A 21,010-nucleotide genomic window follows, 5' to 3' on the forward strand; every position below is an offset into this window, starting at 1 on the left:
CGCGTCCCGAAAGTCTGAGTGCACGCTGGACGCTTCATTACATCGCGGCTATGAGCTTTCAAGCTTAGAGTGCGCGCTCAGACTTTTGGGACAACTCTCAGTTTGAGCGGAGAGGTGTTGGAGGCTGAATGGGGCAGGGAGGTGATCAGACCTTTCTTTTTTTGTCTCTTAAAGATTTTATTTATTTTGAGTTTTACAATTTTCCCCCCCCTAATCTTCCTTCCCTCCCCCCACCCCACCCCCAGAAGGCAATTTGTCGGTCTTTACGTTGTTTCCATGTTGTACGGTTGATCCAAACTGAGAGTGATGAGAGAGAAATCATATCCTTAAGGAAGAAACATAAAGTATGAGAGACAGCAAGATCAGACAATAAGATATCACAGACCTTTCCTTTAGAGAAATCCCTTGAGCAAGCTGGGTGAATCCATTCGAGGAATTTTCCGAAGGACCAATTGTTGTTCCTAGAAGGAAGCTGATAGGAGGAGACCAAGATGCAACGTTCTACCTTGCTTATACGCTCAACTTTGCGGAGATGGGGTGTTTTCTGTACACCCTAACAGCAACATGGGGGTGATGTTCACCTTGATGGACTTGCTCCTTCCATCAGTGCAACAACCAGGGACAATTTGGGACTGTCTGTCTACAATGGAGAATACCATCTGTATCCAGATAAAGAACTGTGGAGTTTGAACAAAGTTCAAGGACTATTCCCTTTAATCTAGAAAAAAACAAGATATCTTATTGTCTGATCTTGTTTATCTCTCATATTTTTTGTTTCTTCCTTAAGGATATGATCTCTCTCATCACACTCAGTTTGGATCAACGTACAACATGGAAACAACGTAAAGACCGACAAATTGCTTTCTGTGGGGGGGGAGGGAAGGAAGATGGGGGGGATTATAAAATTCAAATAAAATCTTTAATTAAAAAAAAAGATAGGGTGTTTTAGTTTTTTAAGTTTGTTTTTGTCATTCTTTGTATCTTCAACCTCAGTGTAGTCCCTGGTGCAGTGTAAATGCTTGTTAATTTGATAGCTGACACAAATCTTTTAACAATTTTGAACCTCACCTTCTCTGTAAAATGAGGATGGCATAACTATAGTTTTACCTATGTGAAGGATCAAATGTAAACACTTTGCAAATAATAAGGGCCGAAAAATGTCAGTCCTCAGGGTCCTCAAAGTTATTTGGCTAATGCCAAGGAAAATGTTTTATGCAAAAGCACATTAGAAGAAGATTCTGAGATTGTCCAGAAGCTTCTTTTTGGAGATGACATGTAGTTTTTATTCGACCCTGAGACCTACTGATAATGCTAGCTTTATTTTTTAAAATTAAACAGGATTTAATGACACTTTTTCCTTATATTTGTTATTAACTAAAAAACTTAATGGTTAGTTCTAGTACTTTTGTGTTCTTTTTCACTTGGTCATCCAACTGTCATCTTTTATTCTAGGAGTGTTTTTAAAGTAATGTGGAGTATTTAATTAGCAACATGATTAAAATGCATGAGGCCCACTTTAAATCAGTGAGACAGTTTTGTTAAATTTAATGCATTTTCATTACAATTGTTGTGATGGTCAGAATCATCAAAAAATCAGAATCACTTGATTCAATTGTAAACCCAGTCATTGTTATCAAAGTTAGGTCCCTGTTTTTTAATTTTTTTTTTTTTTAGGGGAATGGGGTTAAGTGGCTTGCCCAAGGCCACACAGCTAGGTAATTGTTATTAAGTGTCTGAGACCGGATTTGAACCCAGATACTCCTGACTCCAAGACCAGTGCTCTGCCTACTGCCTCACCTAACCGCCCCAAGGTCCCTGTTTTTTTAAATGAGTATATATACTAAAAGATTGTGTGATCTCAAGGCTTCTTGTTTCCCAAGGTTAAAAGATCCCCTTCATCTTGGCTAGGAAAAGGATCAGAGATGACTGCTGATATGATTAGCATTCTTTTGTAAAAATAAAAAGATGGTGTTGTAGAAAGAACACAAGACTGGAGTTGAGAATCTATATTAAGACTTTTGCTACTAATTATGGAATCTTGGCCATATTGTCATTCTAAACCTCAAGCTATGTCCTTTGTAGACAATAGGACAATACTATTTAATACTACCTACCAGGTTGTGAGGAAAATGCTGTGTGAACATGAAATCAACAGTTTTATGTGCCTCTCTCAGACAATATTTCTCTTAACCTTTAACCCTAGGGAGTGCTCTGCCTGAGGTGAGATGACTAATTGATAAATGTTTATCTTTGTAAGACAAATTCAGAACCATAAGGGTCATCTTTAATTATAACCTAGAAGCTAGAAGTTAATCAATTTTCTTGGGATTTGGGGGGGTAGGGTTGTTGGTAGGTAGTTTGAAGATTAAAGAAAGGTTCATTTCTTAAGTGCACAAAATTATTGAGGCTTGCACTTGCTGTCCTGGTTTATGTAAAATGACCTTTTCATTTTTTGTTTATTTTTTTAAAAATTTCTTTCTCACAGTACAAATCAGATCGAAGCAAATACAATCAGATGCTCAGAATCTCGTCAAAGAAGTAGACAACCTTTATAACATTGAAATACTTCGGCTTCCTAAGGCTCTCAGAGAGATGAATTGGCTTGAATATTTTGGTAAGATACTTTACCTCTCTTAGCTGTTAACTGAAGTGCAGAGGCATTTTGAGACTCGCATAGTGGCCCAGGTTCTCTGAGCTTAGAGGACTGCTGTTTTTGTTTTTATGATAATTTTACAAGGTTGTCAGAACCTTTGAAAACTGAACAATGTAAAGTAATAGTGATTATATGTGTATATATACCTTCTAATACTTATATATGTGTGTGTGTGTGTGTCTATTTAGAAAGGTCTTCTAAAATCAAGCACTGCTATTAGCAACATTTTGAAATAATTGCTGGTTAATGAGAAATCACATCTTGCAGAGAGGTCTACAGACCATTGAGCCTGGACTTCTCCACTTTAAAACCCACTAGACTTTATTTATTGACTAGTTTTAGTCTTCCAATTTTTTCTAGATACTTAAAAAACTTTATAAGGAACAAAAACATCAAGTAACATTTTCCAAAGATGCTTCTGTTGCTGAATTAATGATTATCCATGTATGTTAACTTGCTAAAAAGAATTTTTTTTTTTGGTAGCCCTAGGAGGAAACAAACAAGCCCTGGAAGAGGCAGCAACAGTAAGTGATTTGTCTCATTTCATTTTTGTGGGAAATTTCTCTCTATCAAATTCAGTAATATTTGATACAGTATTCTGCCCAAGGCAGTGCTCTTGAGAAGAGGACATTATACAGGTGGAACTGGCATATCTAGGCTCTTCAGGGATTCTACCATTCTGGTAGACTTTATTTGTTTTATTAATTGTTAATTAATTGATTATTGTCTACTTCACTGTCAGTTCATAACAACTATTCTCTGTGAACCCTCCCATGTGACAACAGAAAACTAGTCTGTATTTTGACAGCATGTTCAACATTCTGTATCTATATCTCTCTGCTGAAAGAATTCATTTCATCATTGGTGCACTGGATCCAAGATCAATTACTACACTTAATCTGAAGTTTGATGTCTTTTATTATTGTTTTTGTATTTTATTGTAGTCGTGTATATTATCCATTTAGTTCTGCTTACTTCACACAGCATCAGTTGGTAAAAAGTCTTCCCATGGGGGGGGGATTTCTCACGTGATAATTTTCTTTTATATTTAAATGCCACAATTGAGGCTGGTTTTGGTGATATCTTGGCTGTGATATCAAATCTGAGACTGATGAGTTGCTTATTTCTGAAGGTATTAGTTGCTAAGGGCAGGCAGGTGTCTGTACTGATTGCAGCACCAATATGTTGGACCCCCTGGAGCAGAGGACCACCAGGTTACCTTAAGGATAAACTGGTCCAGCTTGGAAACAACAGGTTACCTGGTGCTCAGGTGGTGAGCTTGGTTTCAAATAGTACAAAGACTTATGACTTAGTTATAAAGGGACAAATAAGCTTTAGCACACAGGTATATGTAGGCATTATCCCTAATGATAATTCTTTCTCAAAGAAGACCACAACATCCAGGGAGGTGATGCCCTGAATTGAATGGGGGGAGGGGGGTGCGGCTAACCTCACTTTCTCCTTCAGAGCCATCTGGGTCCAGTGACCAGATATGGATCAGGACAACTGAAGATGGCCTTAGATGTGAGGCAATCAGGGCTAAGTGACTTGCCCAAGGTTACTCATTTAATAAGAGTTAAGTGTCTAAAAATGGATTTGAACTGCTTTCCTCCTGAATCCAGGACCAGTGTTCTATCCATAGCACCACCTAGTTGTGCTGGGCTTTATCCCTAGAGGATAAGCTGCTACCAGGAAAAAAAGTCAGGACTTGTAAAAGTATAGACATTTACCTACAGTGTTGTGGAAAGGGTAGAGATCAAAGCAGGAATAGTGGAAAGGATTGTGTCAGGATGTTCAAGGATAACAAGTATTCATTTCTGGGGAATAGAGAGGCAACAGTTTCTTTGGGGGATATACTTTTTTTTGGACTCTGACCTTATCTCCCCTGTGTAGGATCTTTCTCAGCATTTGTTATATTTAGTTAACACAGGTTACCCAAGTGATTTATCAATTCAGAGACTGGTATAGAGCCAGTTAGGGATATTAAAAAGAACATAATTTCTCAGGAATGGTGTAACATAATTTGTTCTATAACCTACTTTTCATCAGGCATAGCTTAAAGCATATGACTTAATTTGCTATAAAAAGGCACAGGATTTAACTATTTGTTTTCTCCTAGTAGTTCCACAGGATCAAAAGCTTCTGTACTAATCACTCATAGGCCAATGAGTGGCTCCTGCACTTCCAACCTGCTCAAGTTAGAGAAACCCCTGTCCCCGCCCCCCAAACTACAGTTTGTCTGACTATTCATTTCCCAGGCAGTGGGCACCTCTTGTTTTCTAATTGCTGTTGCCACAAGAACTGTTTCTATGATTTTCTGTCTTTCATCTCATTTCATTATATAGTCAGTTCAGAGATTTCTGAAGTCAAGAAGTATGAATAGTTGAGGAATTTTCTCTTAATTCAAGTTGTTTTCTAGAAGTATTAAAATAATGCTATTTCCTACCAGTAGTAAATTAGTGTTCCTGACTAGCATTGACTATTTTTGTTTTGTGGTATTACTGGTTTGATGAGCATGAGGTAAAATCAGGGTTATTTTAAATTTGGGCTTTTTTATATAATAATTGCTATCTTCCATTTCTTCTTTTTTCAAAACTATTCATATCATTTGACCACTTATCTACTGGGGAAGGATTGTTAGTCTTATAAATTCATTTAAATTCTTTCTGCTATTTGGGTATATAACAATTTTTTTTTATGTTTTATTTTTTTTTTACTTTGGAAAGATTTTATTTATTTTGAGTTTTACAAATTTACCCCTATTCTTACTTCCCTCCCTCCACCCCCCCCACAGAAGGTAGTCTGTTAGTTTTTACATTGTTTCCATAGTATGCATTGATCTAAGTTGAATGTGATGAGAGAGAAATCCATATATGATAATTTTATCAGAAGTGATTGATAGTTTTTTTCACAAGCTTCTTAGCTAATTTTTTGTTCCTATAAAAAGTTATATGATCAAAATTGTCCCTTTTTTGTTTGCCACAAAGTTTCCCCAGCTGTAATTGTGAAATCTATCTCCTTCCATTCTCTAGACTTTTTTTTTCAGTCTTTCCAGAAGTTTTGTTGAAAAAGGCATTCTTCCCCTACTAGTTCATGGGTTTATTGAACACTGAGCCACCATATTCATTTTGCTTCAGAGTTGTTGTCTCTTGACAAATTCCTAAGGGATTTAGCTCATCCTGCTTCCTGTTTTCCTTTGTAGTGTCTGGATTTGTTCTACAGTGGGATTAGGTAATCTCAAATCTAGATTTATTTTTAAATTGATTTACCTATTGTACATCTTTATTGCATAGGTCTTGAAATAAAACACATAATTTGTTTTGATTTTTAACCAGTGGACATCACTGATCATAGAATGCTTTAAACTATGGTTCTTTTCTTTAGGTTATTGTAGACTCATAGAATTTTAAAATTGAAAGGGACTTCAGGTCATTTATTCCACCCCATTCCAAAAGCTATGATCCCTTCTCTCTTGTGACATTCCTAACCATGTTTATCTAGCCTTTGCTAAAAGTTTTCCTTGATGGGAACTACATCTAAATGAATTGAAAAGAACTAAGATCCAGGAGGAGAACTGGAGAAAAATAGGAGAGATAACAAATTCTGATAATGCTGGTGTTCAGTACTTCACCATTCGTTTACAAGGTGCTCTGCATGCAGTACCTCTTGTGACCTTCACAGCTTTCCTGGGATATTCACTGTTACTTTCCCATTTTACAGTTTGAGGAGCCTGGAGGCTTTAAATTACATAGAGGAAGAGCCAGATTGTGAATTCCACAATGGGCTTAGGCACAAAAAAACAGAACTTCCTAACCATTACAATATAAAAGGGGTTTGAAAACCAACCCATATGACATCCACATTCTTTCAGTAGCATACTAAAGTGATTTAGACGTGAGCTTTGGAGGAGGTGTGTTGGGAGAAGTGTGAGGTCATTATATAAAAGATGAATCTAAGGAGTAGCAGGAGGCCCATAGGTCTCTTGTTTTTGTGTTTAATATTACTTTAATTGGAGAGCTGGGAAATAGAAGGGCCTGTATTTATCAGAATACCGTAAGCAAACTCTTCTACTATCCTTAATGAGGTGAATGGATTGTAATATATGCCTTGACCTATTGCTTTAAAGACCAGCATATAAATTTTCTTTAGCTTTATGAGTTCATCCTTTTTTTTCTCATTATAAAGAGACTGATGTCCATATACTTTGACCCATAGATCCCATTGCTAGGCATATGTGCCAGATTGATCAAAGATAGGCAGACATTTATTAAGCACCTTGTTCTAAGGGGTAGAGCCAGAATAGCAAAGTTAGATGCAATGCGGTTGAATTCTTGTCCACAACTACTCCAAACAGATTTGTAAAATGCACCATTCTGAATCCTAATGGAGAAATCCAGAAAAAAAGTCACAGTGAATTTTTTTATCTGGCTCTGGTCAGCATAAACAGAGAGCAGATACTGGAGACAGAGTTAGGGGCAGGAGCACAAAGCATACAGCACTCCAGTGTCCAGGGAGAGGCTGTACATTAGAATCAAAAAGAGGTCCCAGACCCATAATGGGCACCACAGTGGAGACAGGTGCCAACTGACAGCTATGTTGACCACTATCCAGTTTTAGATCCAGGATAGATTGAGAAAGGGGAACCTTTGCAGTGTGGAGAGGCCATGGCTTATGTACTGAGAAAGGAAGAATTTCAGAAGTCAGTAGCAGTGCTGTGGTTCAGATTTAGCTTACAGTGGAACAACAAAGTCAAAAAACCCAGACCAAAATGGGAGGGAATTGAAGGGTCTTGTTTCTGCCATCTTCAGCCAGTAGAGCTTTATGGCTAACCTACTAGAGTTTAATCCAGGAGCATTCTACTTTTGCAGCATTCTAAACCTAGGTCAAAAACTTGCAGAGCTCAGAATTAGGGGTAGAGGGGGTAGAGAAAATTAGGTTTGGCCTGGATCAGACCACCTGAGGAGTACTGAAAACTTACAAGTCACCATCATGGTCCTGAGTTCTGGAATAATACCACCCCAAGAATGCAGCAACAGGATACCCAGACCCTTCCTGCAGTGGTAGTGCAGAGAACTGAGCTTTAACATCATTTCCAAAGTCATAAAGTAGGTTGAAAAAATAAGCAAAAGAACCATATGAGCTGTTATACTTGGCACGGACAGTTGGGCTACAAACAAAGAAGTAAATGACTCCAAAATATATCTATAAGTATTGATTCAGGAAAACACTTTGGGGCAAAAACTCAACTAGAATTTCTAGAAGAGATGAAGCAAGAGTTAAAAAAATGTTTTTATTAATGGAATGAGCTCTTGTGGGGGAAAAAATGGAAAAGAAATACCAATCACAGAAGAAATAATTGGAAAGAGAATTGACAGTGTGGCACGAGATACAAAACCTTAGCCAAGCAACAAATTACTTGAAAATTCAAATGGAACAATTAAAAGCCAATGATTTTAAGGAGACATTAGGAAATAATACATCAAAGTCAAAAAGGCAGAAAATATAATGTATTTCAACAAAATCAACTGTCACTAAAAAATGGGAGGGGGCAGGGGGAAATTAAGAATCATTTGACCACTTGAAAGCTATAACCAGAAACAGTCTAGATATCCTAATTCAAGAAATCACAGATTTCTTAGAACCAGAGAGCAAAGTAGAAAAAGAATCCACCAGTCACCTGAAAGTGAAACCCCCAAATGAAAACTCCCAGGTATGTCATAACCAAAAATCCAGAGCTTCCATGTTAAAAAAGAAAATACTATGAGTAACCAGAAAGAAAATTCAAATATCCAAGGATTCAGAGTCAGGGTCACACACAATTTAGCAGCCACTAGTATAAAGGAGCAGAAAACTTGGAATACAATATTTCAGAAGGCAAAGGAAATTATCTTATGATCTTACAGCCAAACAACTTTTCTAGCAAAACTAAAAGTAATATTTCAGGAGGGGGAAATAAACCTTTAATAAAGTAGAGGACTTCTAAACATTCCTGATGAAAAGATTGGAGCTGCAGAGAAACTCAAAAGAAGTGAAGGGAAGCAAAAGAGGTAAACAATAAACAATGTTAAAGGACTAAACGAAAAATTTTCATTCAGTGGGAGAAATGATCCACATGACCCTCAGAACTTTCTCAGCAGAGTTCTAGAGGGAATACAATTAGTCAAGGCTCTGAAATGTGTAATGTCTTAATAATTCTTAAGAATAGAGAAGGGAAAAGTAATATACTACAGGGAGAAATGAAAGGAAAAATAGAACTTACCTCAAATAATGGACAAGTAGATATATAAACAAGAAATAGGGGGAGTAGCCAGCCTGAGTCTCACTCTCTGAATACTTGTGCACACACAGAGTCAAATGCAAAAATCCATTCTTTTCAGTAAGAAAATGGACATTGAAAGTAGGGAAATTTGATGGAGGATAGGGTAAGAGAGGGATCAATCTGAAGCAAAACAAAACTAATGTGCAAAACTACAGCTCTTTTTGAGGTGGCAAAAAAATGGAAATCTGAGGTAGTGTCACTAAATTGGAGGTAGGCAAATAGTTTCTGATCTATCCTGGTGATGGAATACTGTTGTGTTGAAATTTATCAGTGCAGAAACTGCCCAGTATTCTAGAGGACTAGTGATGAAACACTTCCTCATGGTAGAAGATGAAGACAGAGCTCAGAATGAGATAATGGTAGGAGGAGGAATAAGGGCATTTGTGGACTTGTTTCAATTACTTGTTTGTTTTTAACAGGTGTTTTTTTTTAATTTTCTCCATTGGACAGTTGAGTAGTGAGAAGGCAGATCTAGACTGAAAACAATTTTTTTAAAGCACCTAGTATGTACCTGATGCTATGCTAAGGTGCTACAGATATTAATAAAGGCAAGGGGTGGCTAGGTGGAGTAGTGGATAAAGCACTGGCCTTGGAGTCAGGAGTACCTGGGTTCAAATCGGGTCTCAGACACTTAATTACCTAGCTGTGTGGCCTTGGGCAAGCCACTTAACCCCATTTGCCTTGCAAAAACCTAAAAAAAAAAAGGCAAAAGACAGTCCTTAAAATTAGGAACTCATACTTTTAATAGGGTGGGACAACAGGAAACATTATAGAGACAGAATAAATTGTAGATAATCCCAGAGGAAAAAACACTAAGATTAAAGAGGACCAGAAAAGACTTCTCTGAAGAGGTGATATTTTTGCTGAAATCAGGAGGCAGAGGTAAGGAGATAGAGCATTCTAGATTTGGAGGGGAGAGTCATTGAAAAGTCATGGAGTCAGAGGTGGAGTGTCTCGTTCAAGGAACAACCAGGATGCCAGAATCATTGTTCACAGAGTATGTGGAAGAGGTTAAAGTATAAGAAGATGAAAAGTAGGAAAGGGGCTATGTTATAAAGGTTTTAAAAGTCAGAAATTTTTTTAAATTATCTTACATGCAATAGGAAACCACAGGATGGTGGATGGTGAAATAAATATAGAAAAGTCCCATTTATACTAAAATATATCTTATCGATAACAAACAGGAATCAAAGTAGATGCCTTTGGCTGTAAATGATGGAAAATTATTGTACCATGAGAAGCAATATGAGGAAATCACAAAATTTATGTGAATTGATATAAAGTGAAATGAGCAGAAAAATGGAACCCTTTGATTAATTAAAAAGCACTTAAATGTACTAGGCTCTGTGGGTTCAAATCCAAAGAATAAAAAACTCATAAAAACTTCTTTCAATAGGTAAAATGATACATGCAGAATTATGTACAAAAGAAAAAAGACTGCAAAGTAGTTTGGGAAGGGGAGAGCACTAGCACTTCAGAGGGAAAGGAAGGATATTTTTGAGCTGCCTCTGGGAGGAAGGGAGTGAGGAAGTGCATTCCAGGCCTTGGTGTGGTTGTGGCCAGTGCAAAGATCCAGTGACAGGAGATGGAATGTAGTATTGTAGAATAGAGGATTATAAAATGCAGGAAAGGTAATAATGTACAATAAGACCAAAAAACACAATTGGGGCCAGGTTGGTAAGAGTTTTCAAAGCTAAAGAAGAGTTTAATTTTGAAGGAAATAGGCAGCCATCAGAGTTGGGCAGTGGAGTCACATTGTTAGATCTGAGTCTTGAGGCAATGTTCACCTTTGAAAACTGTGGCCAGAATCTAGGCCAGAAGTGATAAGGGTCCAAACTAAGGTGACAGCAGTCTACGAAGAAAGAGAAGTCCTTATCTGAGACAGGTTTTGGAGAAAGAAATAGCAAATTTTGACAACTCGGGATATGTGGAGTCAGGCATAGTTTGAAAAATAGGATCAGTTCACCAAAATTTTAAGATTCTGGCAGATTGGAAGAAGGGTAGTGAGTGCTTTTGTTGAAAATAGGGAAAGTACACCAACTATAACCCCCTACCTGGAGAGAGCAACAAAAAAAAAAAAAATTGGAAACTAAATGCTATATAATAATGACCAAACTTGTCACAGAAGAGAAGTGAGAATGTGCCTTTTTCTCCTTTGAAGAAGTGAGAGAGGGACTATAGGTATGAAATGCTCCCTATAGTGTTGAACTAGGTGTGATGGTGGTTTTTGCTGAATTGCTTTAATTTAAAATTTTTTTTCATAAGTGAGATCCCTCTAGGTGAGAGAGAAAGGATCAATACCATTTAAAGTCTCTATAAGATCTATTTTCTTCTGCTCTTAAGGTAAGAGGATGGAAAAGGCAGAGAAAATCACAACTCTTTCACATGATAGTAGAAAATGATTTAAAGAAAAAGTAGGCTAAAGAAAAGAGATAATCTTAAATTGTAAAGATGGTTGGAACAAGAGGAAAAATAACATTCAACATGTTTAGTTTATAGCTTCTAAAATCTATGCTGCCTTCAACACTTTTTTTATAATCATTTATTCAGAGATGTATTTAGCAAAGTATTCTGGGAAAGCTTGGGTTGCTTAGCAAAGGCAGGACATTTTACCTTGGCTAGATAAAATACTCAGACATATGCCTCATCTGACCTTCATTTTCAAATGAAAGCAAAATCAGGAAGCTGCTTTGTAAATTGTTAAGAGCTTATTAAAATAAGGAAGAAACAATTACCTTCTAATCTAGCAATAAAGCAACAATATAATCTTAAAAACAAAGACCTTTTATTTTTTCCATTAATATCCTCAATATGCAACAGAATATCTTCTACATGCTTCTTAAATTTAGTAGAATTTAAGCTCCTCAAGGACAGGGGCTTTCAATTTTGTTTTTGTATCTCTGGTAGTAGCTCAATGCCTGTTTCAGAGTACCATTGGTGGGTAGGTATGGGTATATGTAAAATTGAGCCATTAGATATCCAACCTACCCCGCAAGGCATCATTAGTCTCTGGTGCTGCAGACCAGTTTTAATTAAAGGCAAGGGTCTTATACAACCCTGCCTGGTGTTACTGAGTGATGCCTATAATGAGGAATAGCAGTCTAGACATCTATTGGTGGTCACATTTCATTTCAAAGGGCAAGGGACAGAGAGGCAAGAAGAGACTCTTAAGAGGAGAATACATTCATCATCTGATGTTTCTCATTTAATTGTATGCATTGATGCCTCTGCTGTTTTCTGGCTATTTTCTTTTAGGCTGACCTGGATATCACAGAGATAAATAAACTGACAGCTGAAGCTATTCAGACTCCCTTGAAAGCTGTCAAAGGTTGGTAATTCTCAATTCCTTGTAATTTAATTGTCTCCATTCTTCTCCTAAAACAGTTCTTTTGCAATCTTTTCTTAATTGATAAAATCTGTTGGCCTTTTTAAGTCCCTTTCCTCATTGGCGTTTCTGCAAATTATCACCCTGCCCTTGGCATTTTCTCCCTTTTTTGTTTCAATTACACTTCTCTCTCCAAGTTCTCCTACCCATATGACCTGCTCTTCAGTCTTTGTGGAATCAATCATGAGTTTTTCTGTCCTTTCCTGTGGGTATTCCCTAGTATTCAATCATGAGCCATCTTTTTTATTTTTTACTGGTGCCCTCTTGGATATCTTATCATCTCCTAAGAATTCACATACTGGGTTTTGGGGGAACAGGGTTGGCAAGTGACGTGTGTGTGTGTGTGCGCGTGTGCGCGCGCGCCTTGTATATATCTTGAACATTGCTTCATCAACTACTTTCTTGCTCTCTATTAGCCTTGATGTAAGGGAAAACTTCCTAACAATTAGAATTGTCCAAATGGAGAATATCAGGAGATGGTGGATTTCCCAAAACTCAATGGGTTTCAGATCAGGGCAGAATGATCACTTGTCAGTTTGCCTTGGCTGAACTACAGAACTACTGAAGTCCCTTCCAATTCTGAGGCTGTGATGCTTCCTTTAATATTCCACTGGCACCTTAAACTCAATGTGTCTTTTGAGACTTACTGTTCAGGCTGTCATAACCTCTTGCCTGGGCAGTGGTAGTAATTAGGTCCTAATTAGCTCCCTGCTTTTAGTCTCTTTCCTCTTCAACCCACCTTCACATAGCTGCCAAAATAATCTTTTAAAAAGGCCAAGAGGCAGCTTGGTGCAACAGAATGATACTGGTTTTTAAAAGAGATAATATATACTTACTAACTGTTAAGAAATTTTTGCTTCTCACCATCTCAAAAAAAAGCCATTTGTTTTTACCTTTGGGCAGCCAGTCAGAGTGGGTTGCCTACTTATACGTTACTTTAATAAAGATAATGGAAACAAAAAAGTTGGATACAGCTCTGCCATTTATTAACTATGTGACATCAGACAAATTCCAAAACTCTGCAGAAGCGGGGGGGGGGGGGGGGGGGGGGTACTTGTACTCCATAGACAACCAAGAAAGTTGCCAATGAAATAACTTTATAATGGGAAAGACCACGAGTTGTCATTATTTAATATACCAAAAAAGTGGCGTGTTGTGTTTCATCATTTTGAGGGACCAATAATTGGTTAAATAAGTTAATTTCTTCTGGTGCCCTTAGATTATTTTAAATGTTCCTTACAGCAAAGAAAGCTGCAACTGTAGCTGAGACAATTAGGGAAGAAGAAGCTGAAAATATTAATCCTCTAACTACAAAGGTAAGTATTGGATTCTTGTCTGTGATGAGAATTATCATTGACTCTCTACCAAGAACTATTGAATGAGGCAAATATGGCACTTGGAAAATAGAGTTCCAGGCACATTCATGGGCAGATGACTCTCTAAGGAAGCCATATTTTTTGATTCGAAACTGCTTAGGGAAGGCAAGGAGAACTGAATTGTGGAATGATCACATCTTAACTTTCCGGAGTCCCATTCACACAAGTCATCTGAGAGATTTGAAAAGGAAAAATCCAGAAGGAAGGAATTCTACAACAATAGCTTCCATTCTTTCAACCTTAGAAAAAGACACAAGGAGCTGATCCTCCCCCTGCTCTGGTGTCCCATTTTTATAATGTCCTGCTTGGGTTTTGAGCCTGCCTGGCAATGTGATCTTAAGCAACTCTCATCCCATGTCTTGGCTTAAGTTTTCCCTATATATAAAATAATGAGTGGGCTAGGCCTCAGCTAGTTGCTGAAAGTCTCTTCTGGTTCTTGACATAGTCTGCATTTCTGTGTGGAAGAGGAATTAGTTTTCTTTTGGATCCAGAGAGAACAATCAGCACTGCTTGAGTGGAATGGGCAATCTGGAAATAGTCCCAGCTTTCAAATAGCGTGACATATGAATTGTGATCCTGAGGTGCTAGGAGTTGATCACTGCATTTCACAGGATGAATCTTTGTATTTGAGCTTAATTGTTTTCCCCAGACTTCTTTTCAGACTTTTTTGTCTTTTCTAGGTCTAATTTTATTCTTGTTTCTCTCAGGCAAAGAAGGGTCCAACGACCAAAAAGAGGACTCAGTCGGTGCGAGCAAATGGCAGGAACAAAAGGCAATGTAGAGGGGGAACTTGTGGGGGTGGGGTTGGAGACCTTAAAGTATTTGCATCTGTTGATTTGGAATGTAGATCTATGGAGAGAAAGTACCCTAAGACTCTTAGGCAGAGACTGTTCTACAGTAAGCAGGGATCTATGGGGGACAATTGTCCCCCAGACAACAAAAAGATTAGACTATTCCTCCTGTGACTTGGACTAGGTAAATTGCAGTCTAGCCACATCTGAAAAAGGCAGAGAAAAGTAAGTAATCACTGGTTTGGCTTTGGACTGGAGTGTGGCACAGATGGGACTGGAAGAACTAAGCTTAACTTCTAAGATCTTAGAAACAAAGGGTTCTTAACCCAGTCAGTGTATGGAGAACTTTCAATAAGTTCAGCAACTTGGATGGGGGAAAAAAAATTATACTTTCCTTTAATTAGTTTCCTTTGTAATGCTATATATTTTATGTTATACATTTAAGAATATTATTTCAAGAAGGGCTCTATTAGCGACCAGAAAATAAGAATACAGATTCAAGCCTAGGGTTAAGCTAGAGAGAGGTCTACCTAGGACTCTGTATACAGCAAGTGGGAAGTATGCAACAAAAGATTATTTTTAAAAATGCATAGGGGCAGCTAGGTGGCGTAGTGGATAAAGCACCGGCCTTGGAGTCAGGAGTACCTGGGTTCAAATCTGGTCTCGGACACTTAATGATTACCTAGCTGTGTGGCCTTGGGCAAGCCACTTAACCCCATTTGGCTTGCAAAAATATAAAAAAAAAAAAAAATGCATAATTGTTAATAACAGTGTCTCTTTACATGGTTATTTATTCTGTGATAAGTCATGTGCATTGCTGCCCAGGGGTGGCTTTTAACTTCTGTTGTAATTTAATTTTCAAATCTTGCCAGGAATACTAATACCTTCTTCACACTCTAGTCTTTAGGATAGAGTAGAGAAAGAGAATTTTAGCAGGCGGTGTTAAAGGCTTTAAATCTGTGTTCATCTAGTTTATTAACATGAGACAATATTATATAATTTATGCCCAGAGGGTTCTCAAACTCTTAACAAAGAATATTGGAAGGCTTAAATCCTGGACTATACTGTATGCTATGCTTAGCTCATTCATAGATTCTAAATGGGGAAGGTGGAAAATAAAATTCTGGAATTATGACTCTCGATTAGAGGATTGTTTTTCCAAAGAGAATATTCTACCATGGAGTGGTTGATGACTGCTGATACAGGAACCTGCTAAGCTGAAGGAGGAGTCAGTTTGGGAGGAGCATGAGCAGGATAATTGAAACTGGTATTTGATTCAAGCAGATTAAGATTCATTCTCATGGCAAAACCTCTTACCAGTGTTAACCTTGATGAATACAGGTCAAACCAGAGCAGCTTGCTCACGCCAGCCCTGGGCAGAGCCGATTTCTCTGGACCAACTCCAGGCATGACACCCAGGTTTGATTCCAGGTAAGTGTCTGAAGACTACTTGAAGTTCAATACTGGTCCAAGTATGAGGTACTAAGTCACTGGGAAGCAGATATTTGTAAAATATATCTAATAGGCTCCAAAACTACTTCAGAGGATGAAGACAACAATAGGCTTAGAGTCAAGAAAACTTGAATTCAAACCTGTCCCCTGACTTGTCCCAGTTGTGTGACCCTAACAGGTCTTTTTGATGACTGCCTTAATTTACACATCTGTAAAATATGGATAATAAAGCACCTACCTTCCAGGGTTGTTGTGAGGAGCATTTGTAGAATAAGACAATCTGGCACAGAGCAGGTGCTTAAGAAATGCTATCCATTAAGTATTGTTAGTATTACTCTCCTAAGAACAGTTGGTGTTATTATCAATGGCATACAGGGATGAGCTATTATACGCTCTAGGCATAAGTTAGAATGAGTAATTCCTCCAACATCAGCAAGGAAGCCTATGTATAAGTCCCTTTTGGTCTGTACTGATTTCAACCCAGAGGTTTGAAAGAAATGAATGACAACATCTTAATGTTTCACATTTTCTTGTGTATTAATCTCCAACATCTTGAGAGAATGTTAAATTCCAGAGATCTTGTGATAATGTGTATACCCCAATCATCTCTCATCTGACATTTGAGCAACTTATGGGATCATTTGGCTGCTGTTCTAAATGAAATGACCACAGTCTATTTCTGGTGATTTTTTTTTTTTCAATTTCTTTTTAGCAGGTTTCATGGGGCTGAAAATTACATAGAGGAGAATTTTTTTTTCTAGTTGCATATAGAGCAATTACAGCCTTTTTCTCAGGCAAGTTGAGTTTTAGTCATATTCTGCTCAGAATTTTTCTAAATTTAAACTTCACCCTATCAGAAGTGAGTGATTTGAGAGAAAAAAGTTAGTGATTTGAGAACTGCAACTTAAGCTAGGATTGGGGTAGAAGTGCTCTTAACTCTGGCTTTAATTCATTGTAGTGGGTAGATTTCACAAACACTTTACTCGTTTTTAGGATCTTTAAGACCCCAGGCCTACGGACCCCTGCAGCCAGAGAGCGGATATACAACATCTCTGTGAACGGCAGCCCCCTGGCTGACAGCAACGAGGTCTTCCTCACTGTTCCAGTGGGTGGAGGAGAGGTAAAAGAGCTGAGTCTTGTGAGAGGGAGTTGGGGGCCATTCTGGATCTTCTGGGACCATTGTATCCACCCCCAGAGACAGCTCTCCTGTAGAGGCCCTGATCTCTGTTTTCAGTGGCAACTGCTGCTGCCTAGTTTTTTTTCCCAGTCTAGGGAGACATTTCATGCTGGCTTCTAAGGGCACAATTTCTCCAGAAAACTACCCACCTCTGTTCATTTACATGCTTAAGATACATAGGTCACAACCATAGGTATTATCTGCCTGAAAGGGGGAGCTTTACATTATGGTTGATAAATCTAAAGCCTGAATCCGAGGGAGCAGCTCAGCCTTCCCTGGCTGCAGTCATGAATTGGAGGATCAGCACTGATGACAAGGTTTGTCCTCCTCTGATATTCTGAGATCCCACAAGGTCTTTTCTCAGTGGCCAAGTTCACCCTGAAGCAGACAGGCCATCATGGGACAGCCACTTGGGCCGGGCTCTCTTCTCCCCATAGACACCCTGCCCAGTCTTGTCAGCAGACAGGCTTCCACACTGGCCTGGAGGCTGGACTGGAGATCTCTTCTGCTCCTGGGCTCAGAAGCACACAGCTACTATTTCATGCTTAAAACACAGATTGGGCCCATTAAGAAGATTGCTCCTCTCTCTCTCTCCTGGGTTTTTGATTGGAGCTGGATAATGGGCAACAGAGCTGCCAAATGGCATCCATTCCTGCATCCAAGGCTAGTTCAGGAGTCCCCAGGATCTATATTCTTGGTGCTGTCTCTGCCCTTTTTTAGGTCCCTGGACACTGGAATTCTTCCCTCACTTTCCAGGTCAGACCCCATCCCAAGTCTCCAGGCCTGTCTGTTTTCCCCAAGCCACCCTAGGCTGATAAAAGACTCAACTGCCTTTTCCAGTCAGAATTCAACCTGGTGTGTCTAGTAAATCTTTGTGCAGATTATTTAGTGAGGAGCTTGGCTGTGCCACTGCATCTCACCCCACCCCCAAGAAAATGTTCTTACATTCTAATGAGGAAGACACATAAAGGCATGTCTACATATATAGAAGATATGTGAAGAGAGTAAACTCAGCATAGTTAAATACCAGATTTAGGGAAAAGAAGACATTAAGAGTTGGGGATGGGGGGGGCAGCTAGGTGGCACAGTGGATAAAGCACCGGCCCTGGAATCAGGAGTACCTGAGTTCAAATCCGGCCTCAGACACTTAATAATTACCTAGCTGTGTGGTCTTGGGCAAGCCACTTAACCCCATCTGCCTTGCAAAAAAAAAAAAACCTTAAAAAAAAGTTAAGGATGAAGAAAAGCTTCATGTAGAAAAGGTGCAGGAGCACAAGGTGTTCAGTGCATGGTCTAGGGGTTATCTGGTGTTCTGGATGTAAACTCAAATTTAACAATACCCTTTCCTTTGTACAGAGCATGCGCTTATTGGCCAGTGATTTACAAAAGATGGATCTTGCACATCTGGATCCAGAGGCCTTGGGAAATATTAAGAAATTATCTGTAAGTTCTCTTAACTCCATTTCATTAAAGTTCCATTTCATTTCATTCATTTAGTGGTCATTTTGGACATTGAGGAAAATTACTTTCACCAAATGTTTTCCCCTTCATTGTCCCAATAGCCCCAAGCCTGGGGAAGCCTTCAGAGACTAGTGAAGGATCCTGCTCTTGGGTCAGGGTGGGAGATCCACGGGATCTAGGAAGTGATAAGATACCTGGAATGCTCAGCCAGGATGGGATATACCACAGGTGACAGGACCCTGGTGAGACTGATGGGGTTTTTAAAGGCTTGGCAAAGCATTATCCATGTACCTAGCATCTTTTCTACTACTGTTGGGGAATATATCTGCTAGAAGGTCTAGAAAGATTTGCCTCATGAGAGCTATGAGGATTTGTGGCCATGAAACCTCTATTACCTAAATATAAATACAATGCCTATCTTCTCCAGATAATTCATGTTTCACTTCCTTTTAGAATCGACTTGCTCAGATTTGTAGCAGCTTGCGGACCCAAAAATGAAGCAACTGAAAGTCTTCAAGAAGCTCAAACCAGTCCAGATGGGACTTGATATGTGCAACTTTGCCAACTCCAAAGGATTTCTTCAGGCTCATTATTTATTTGGGTCTAAAGTTTTTATAATAGGGGTTGACTGGCCTTTTGACTGGTGGGATAGTAGAGATCATGGACATACACATGCCTTCTCATCCTTTCACCAAAACTCTCAGGACTCAAGAGTTGAGGAAGACTGTTGACTGCTATGACTACATCCTCTCTCCACCCACCAAGTCATCTGGTCAACCTCCAGCACTTCCCCACAGTAGGGATCTATAAAGCCATGCTGCCACTACTCCTAGCTAAGTCCAGGGATCTGAAAGGCTTTTTCTTGTTCTCCCCCTCCCTTGGACATTACCCATGTACCCCACACTGGGGCTGAGCAGCTAACTCTTAGAGTAGAAGCAAATATGGCTAAGATGGTGATGGCACTCAACCTCTAGGGAACCAACCCTCCAGCTTGCCTCAAACTGGTTCCACTATTTTATTCATTTTTAAGACTGCAATCCTTTCTGTTATAAAGAGCTTTGGGGACCAAGGGCAATGTGCCACAAGAACAGGACTTTGGCTGCAAGAGACAGGAAATTGCAGCAGCTGTAGTATCTTCCTAACAACCACAGCAGCAGTAGCCCTTGCATCTCTCCTCTCCTTTTTTCTTCTGACCAAATGTGTTAGGAATTCTTTGTACTGGTCCTCAATAAATAGGTTTTTAATAGTCACAATCCTTTCTGTCTGAGAGTAATACATTCTGAAGTGAGCTTGGGGATTGTTTGTTGGCTGAGCCTAAGTCGAAACCATATGGTAAAATGTTTTCCAGTTTGTATGGTGTTGCTTGACATAACATATGGACCCACCCAGTGTTGTCTGGTGTTCATCAAATATTAAAGTAGCTGGAGGAAGGCCTTAGGCTTTTTTTGAGGCAATGAAAAATATTCATGGGGGCCACTGACAGGTGTCCAGGATGGCTAGATGGAGATACATTGTGGTCTGCCTCCATCATGGAAGCCTGAGAGAATTGAGAGGCCCTGTTATAAGCTGGCACTTCCATCTCATCAAACTGGTGCATCTACAAGTGTAAGTGCTTGGTCAAATCAAGGGAAATGCCCTTCTTCATTGAGGGGCAGACAGGGTAGGTTTCTGGAGGTACTCTGGCACCCTCTCAAACTGACATTCAACTAAAGAAGATAAATGAGACCTTTACAGGAAACTGGAAACAAAAAGGAGTCCAGTATAATGTGTAACTGGAAGGATGGGATAAAAGAGAATCCCCAGAAGTGACAAAATGCAGAAATACAGTTGCTGCAAGATAACAGGAATTGTTCAAATATACAGGTGAAGAGGAAAGAAAGTCTCTTCAAGTGCCTAGTATGATCTAGGTACTGCAAGAAAGGAGAACCAAGAGAAAAACCATACAATTTAGAACTGCAGTGCTGGAAGAGTAGTAGGGCAGAACTCGGCTGAAAGACAACCACTCATCTTGTTCCAAGTGCAGAATGGTTTATGTGGGCAAATGAAAAATAACTAGAGGGCTTTTTTAAAGCAAACATTTAATATCAGTTCTTACATATATGTTATACTTCTAGAAAGGAGCAATTCTTTCAGAGAAGTACCCAGGCTACCACCCACTGCTGATGGGTGACAGGGATGTGCCAGGTAGGCTCACCCTGAAGGAGACAGTCTAGGGCAAAGAGCCCCAGGACTACTAGTGCTCCATGGATGATGATGATAATAAGGGAGGGGGGGTGGCTAGGTGGCACAGTGGATAAAGCACCGGCCCTGGAGTCAGGAGTACCTGGGTTCAAATCTGGTCTCAGACACTTAATAATTACCTAGCTGTGTGGCCTTGGGCAAGCCACTTAACCCCA

The 21,010-nt window shown here is 39.1% G+C and overlaps 1 protein-coding gene across 1 annotated transcript in view; it reads left to right on the forward strand.

The window, feature by feature from the left end:
• The window catches only part of CDCA8 (cell division cycle associated 8), a 21,752-nt gene extending 742 nt beyond the window's left edge, over positions 1-21,010 (forward strand). Inside the window, exons 2-10 of the mRNA XM_074217578.1 lie at positions 2,486-2,614; positions 3,137-3,177; positions 12,228-12,300; positions 13,600-13,673; positions 14,441-14,505; positions 15,866-15,955; positions 16,970-17,096; positions 18,510-18,596; positions 19,068-21,010. Of these exons, the coding sequence (XP_074073679.1) occupies positions 2,486-2,614; positions 3,137-3,177; positions 12,228-12,300; positions 13,600-13,673; positions 14,441-14,505; positions 15,866-15,955; positions 16,970-17,096; positions 18,510-18,596; positions 19,068-19,112 (731 nt within the window). The 3' untranslated portion in view covers positions 19,113-21,010. The remainder of the gene's footprint in view (positions 1-2,485; positions 2,615-3,136; positions 3,178-12,227; positions 12,301-13,599; positions 13,674-14,440; positions 14,506-15,865; positions 15,956-16,969; positions 17,097-18,509; positions 18,597-19,067) is intronic.

This window comes from Macrotis lagotis, chromosome 1, assembly GCF_037893015.1.
Source record: "Macrotis lagotis isolate mMagLag1 chromosome 1, bilby.v1.9.chrom.fasta, whole genome shotgun sequence".
In the NCBI taxonomy this organism is placed as follows: domain Eukaryota; kingdom Metazoa; phylum Chordata; class Mammalia; order Peramelemorphia; family Peramelidae; genus Macrotis; species Macrotis lagotis.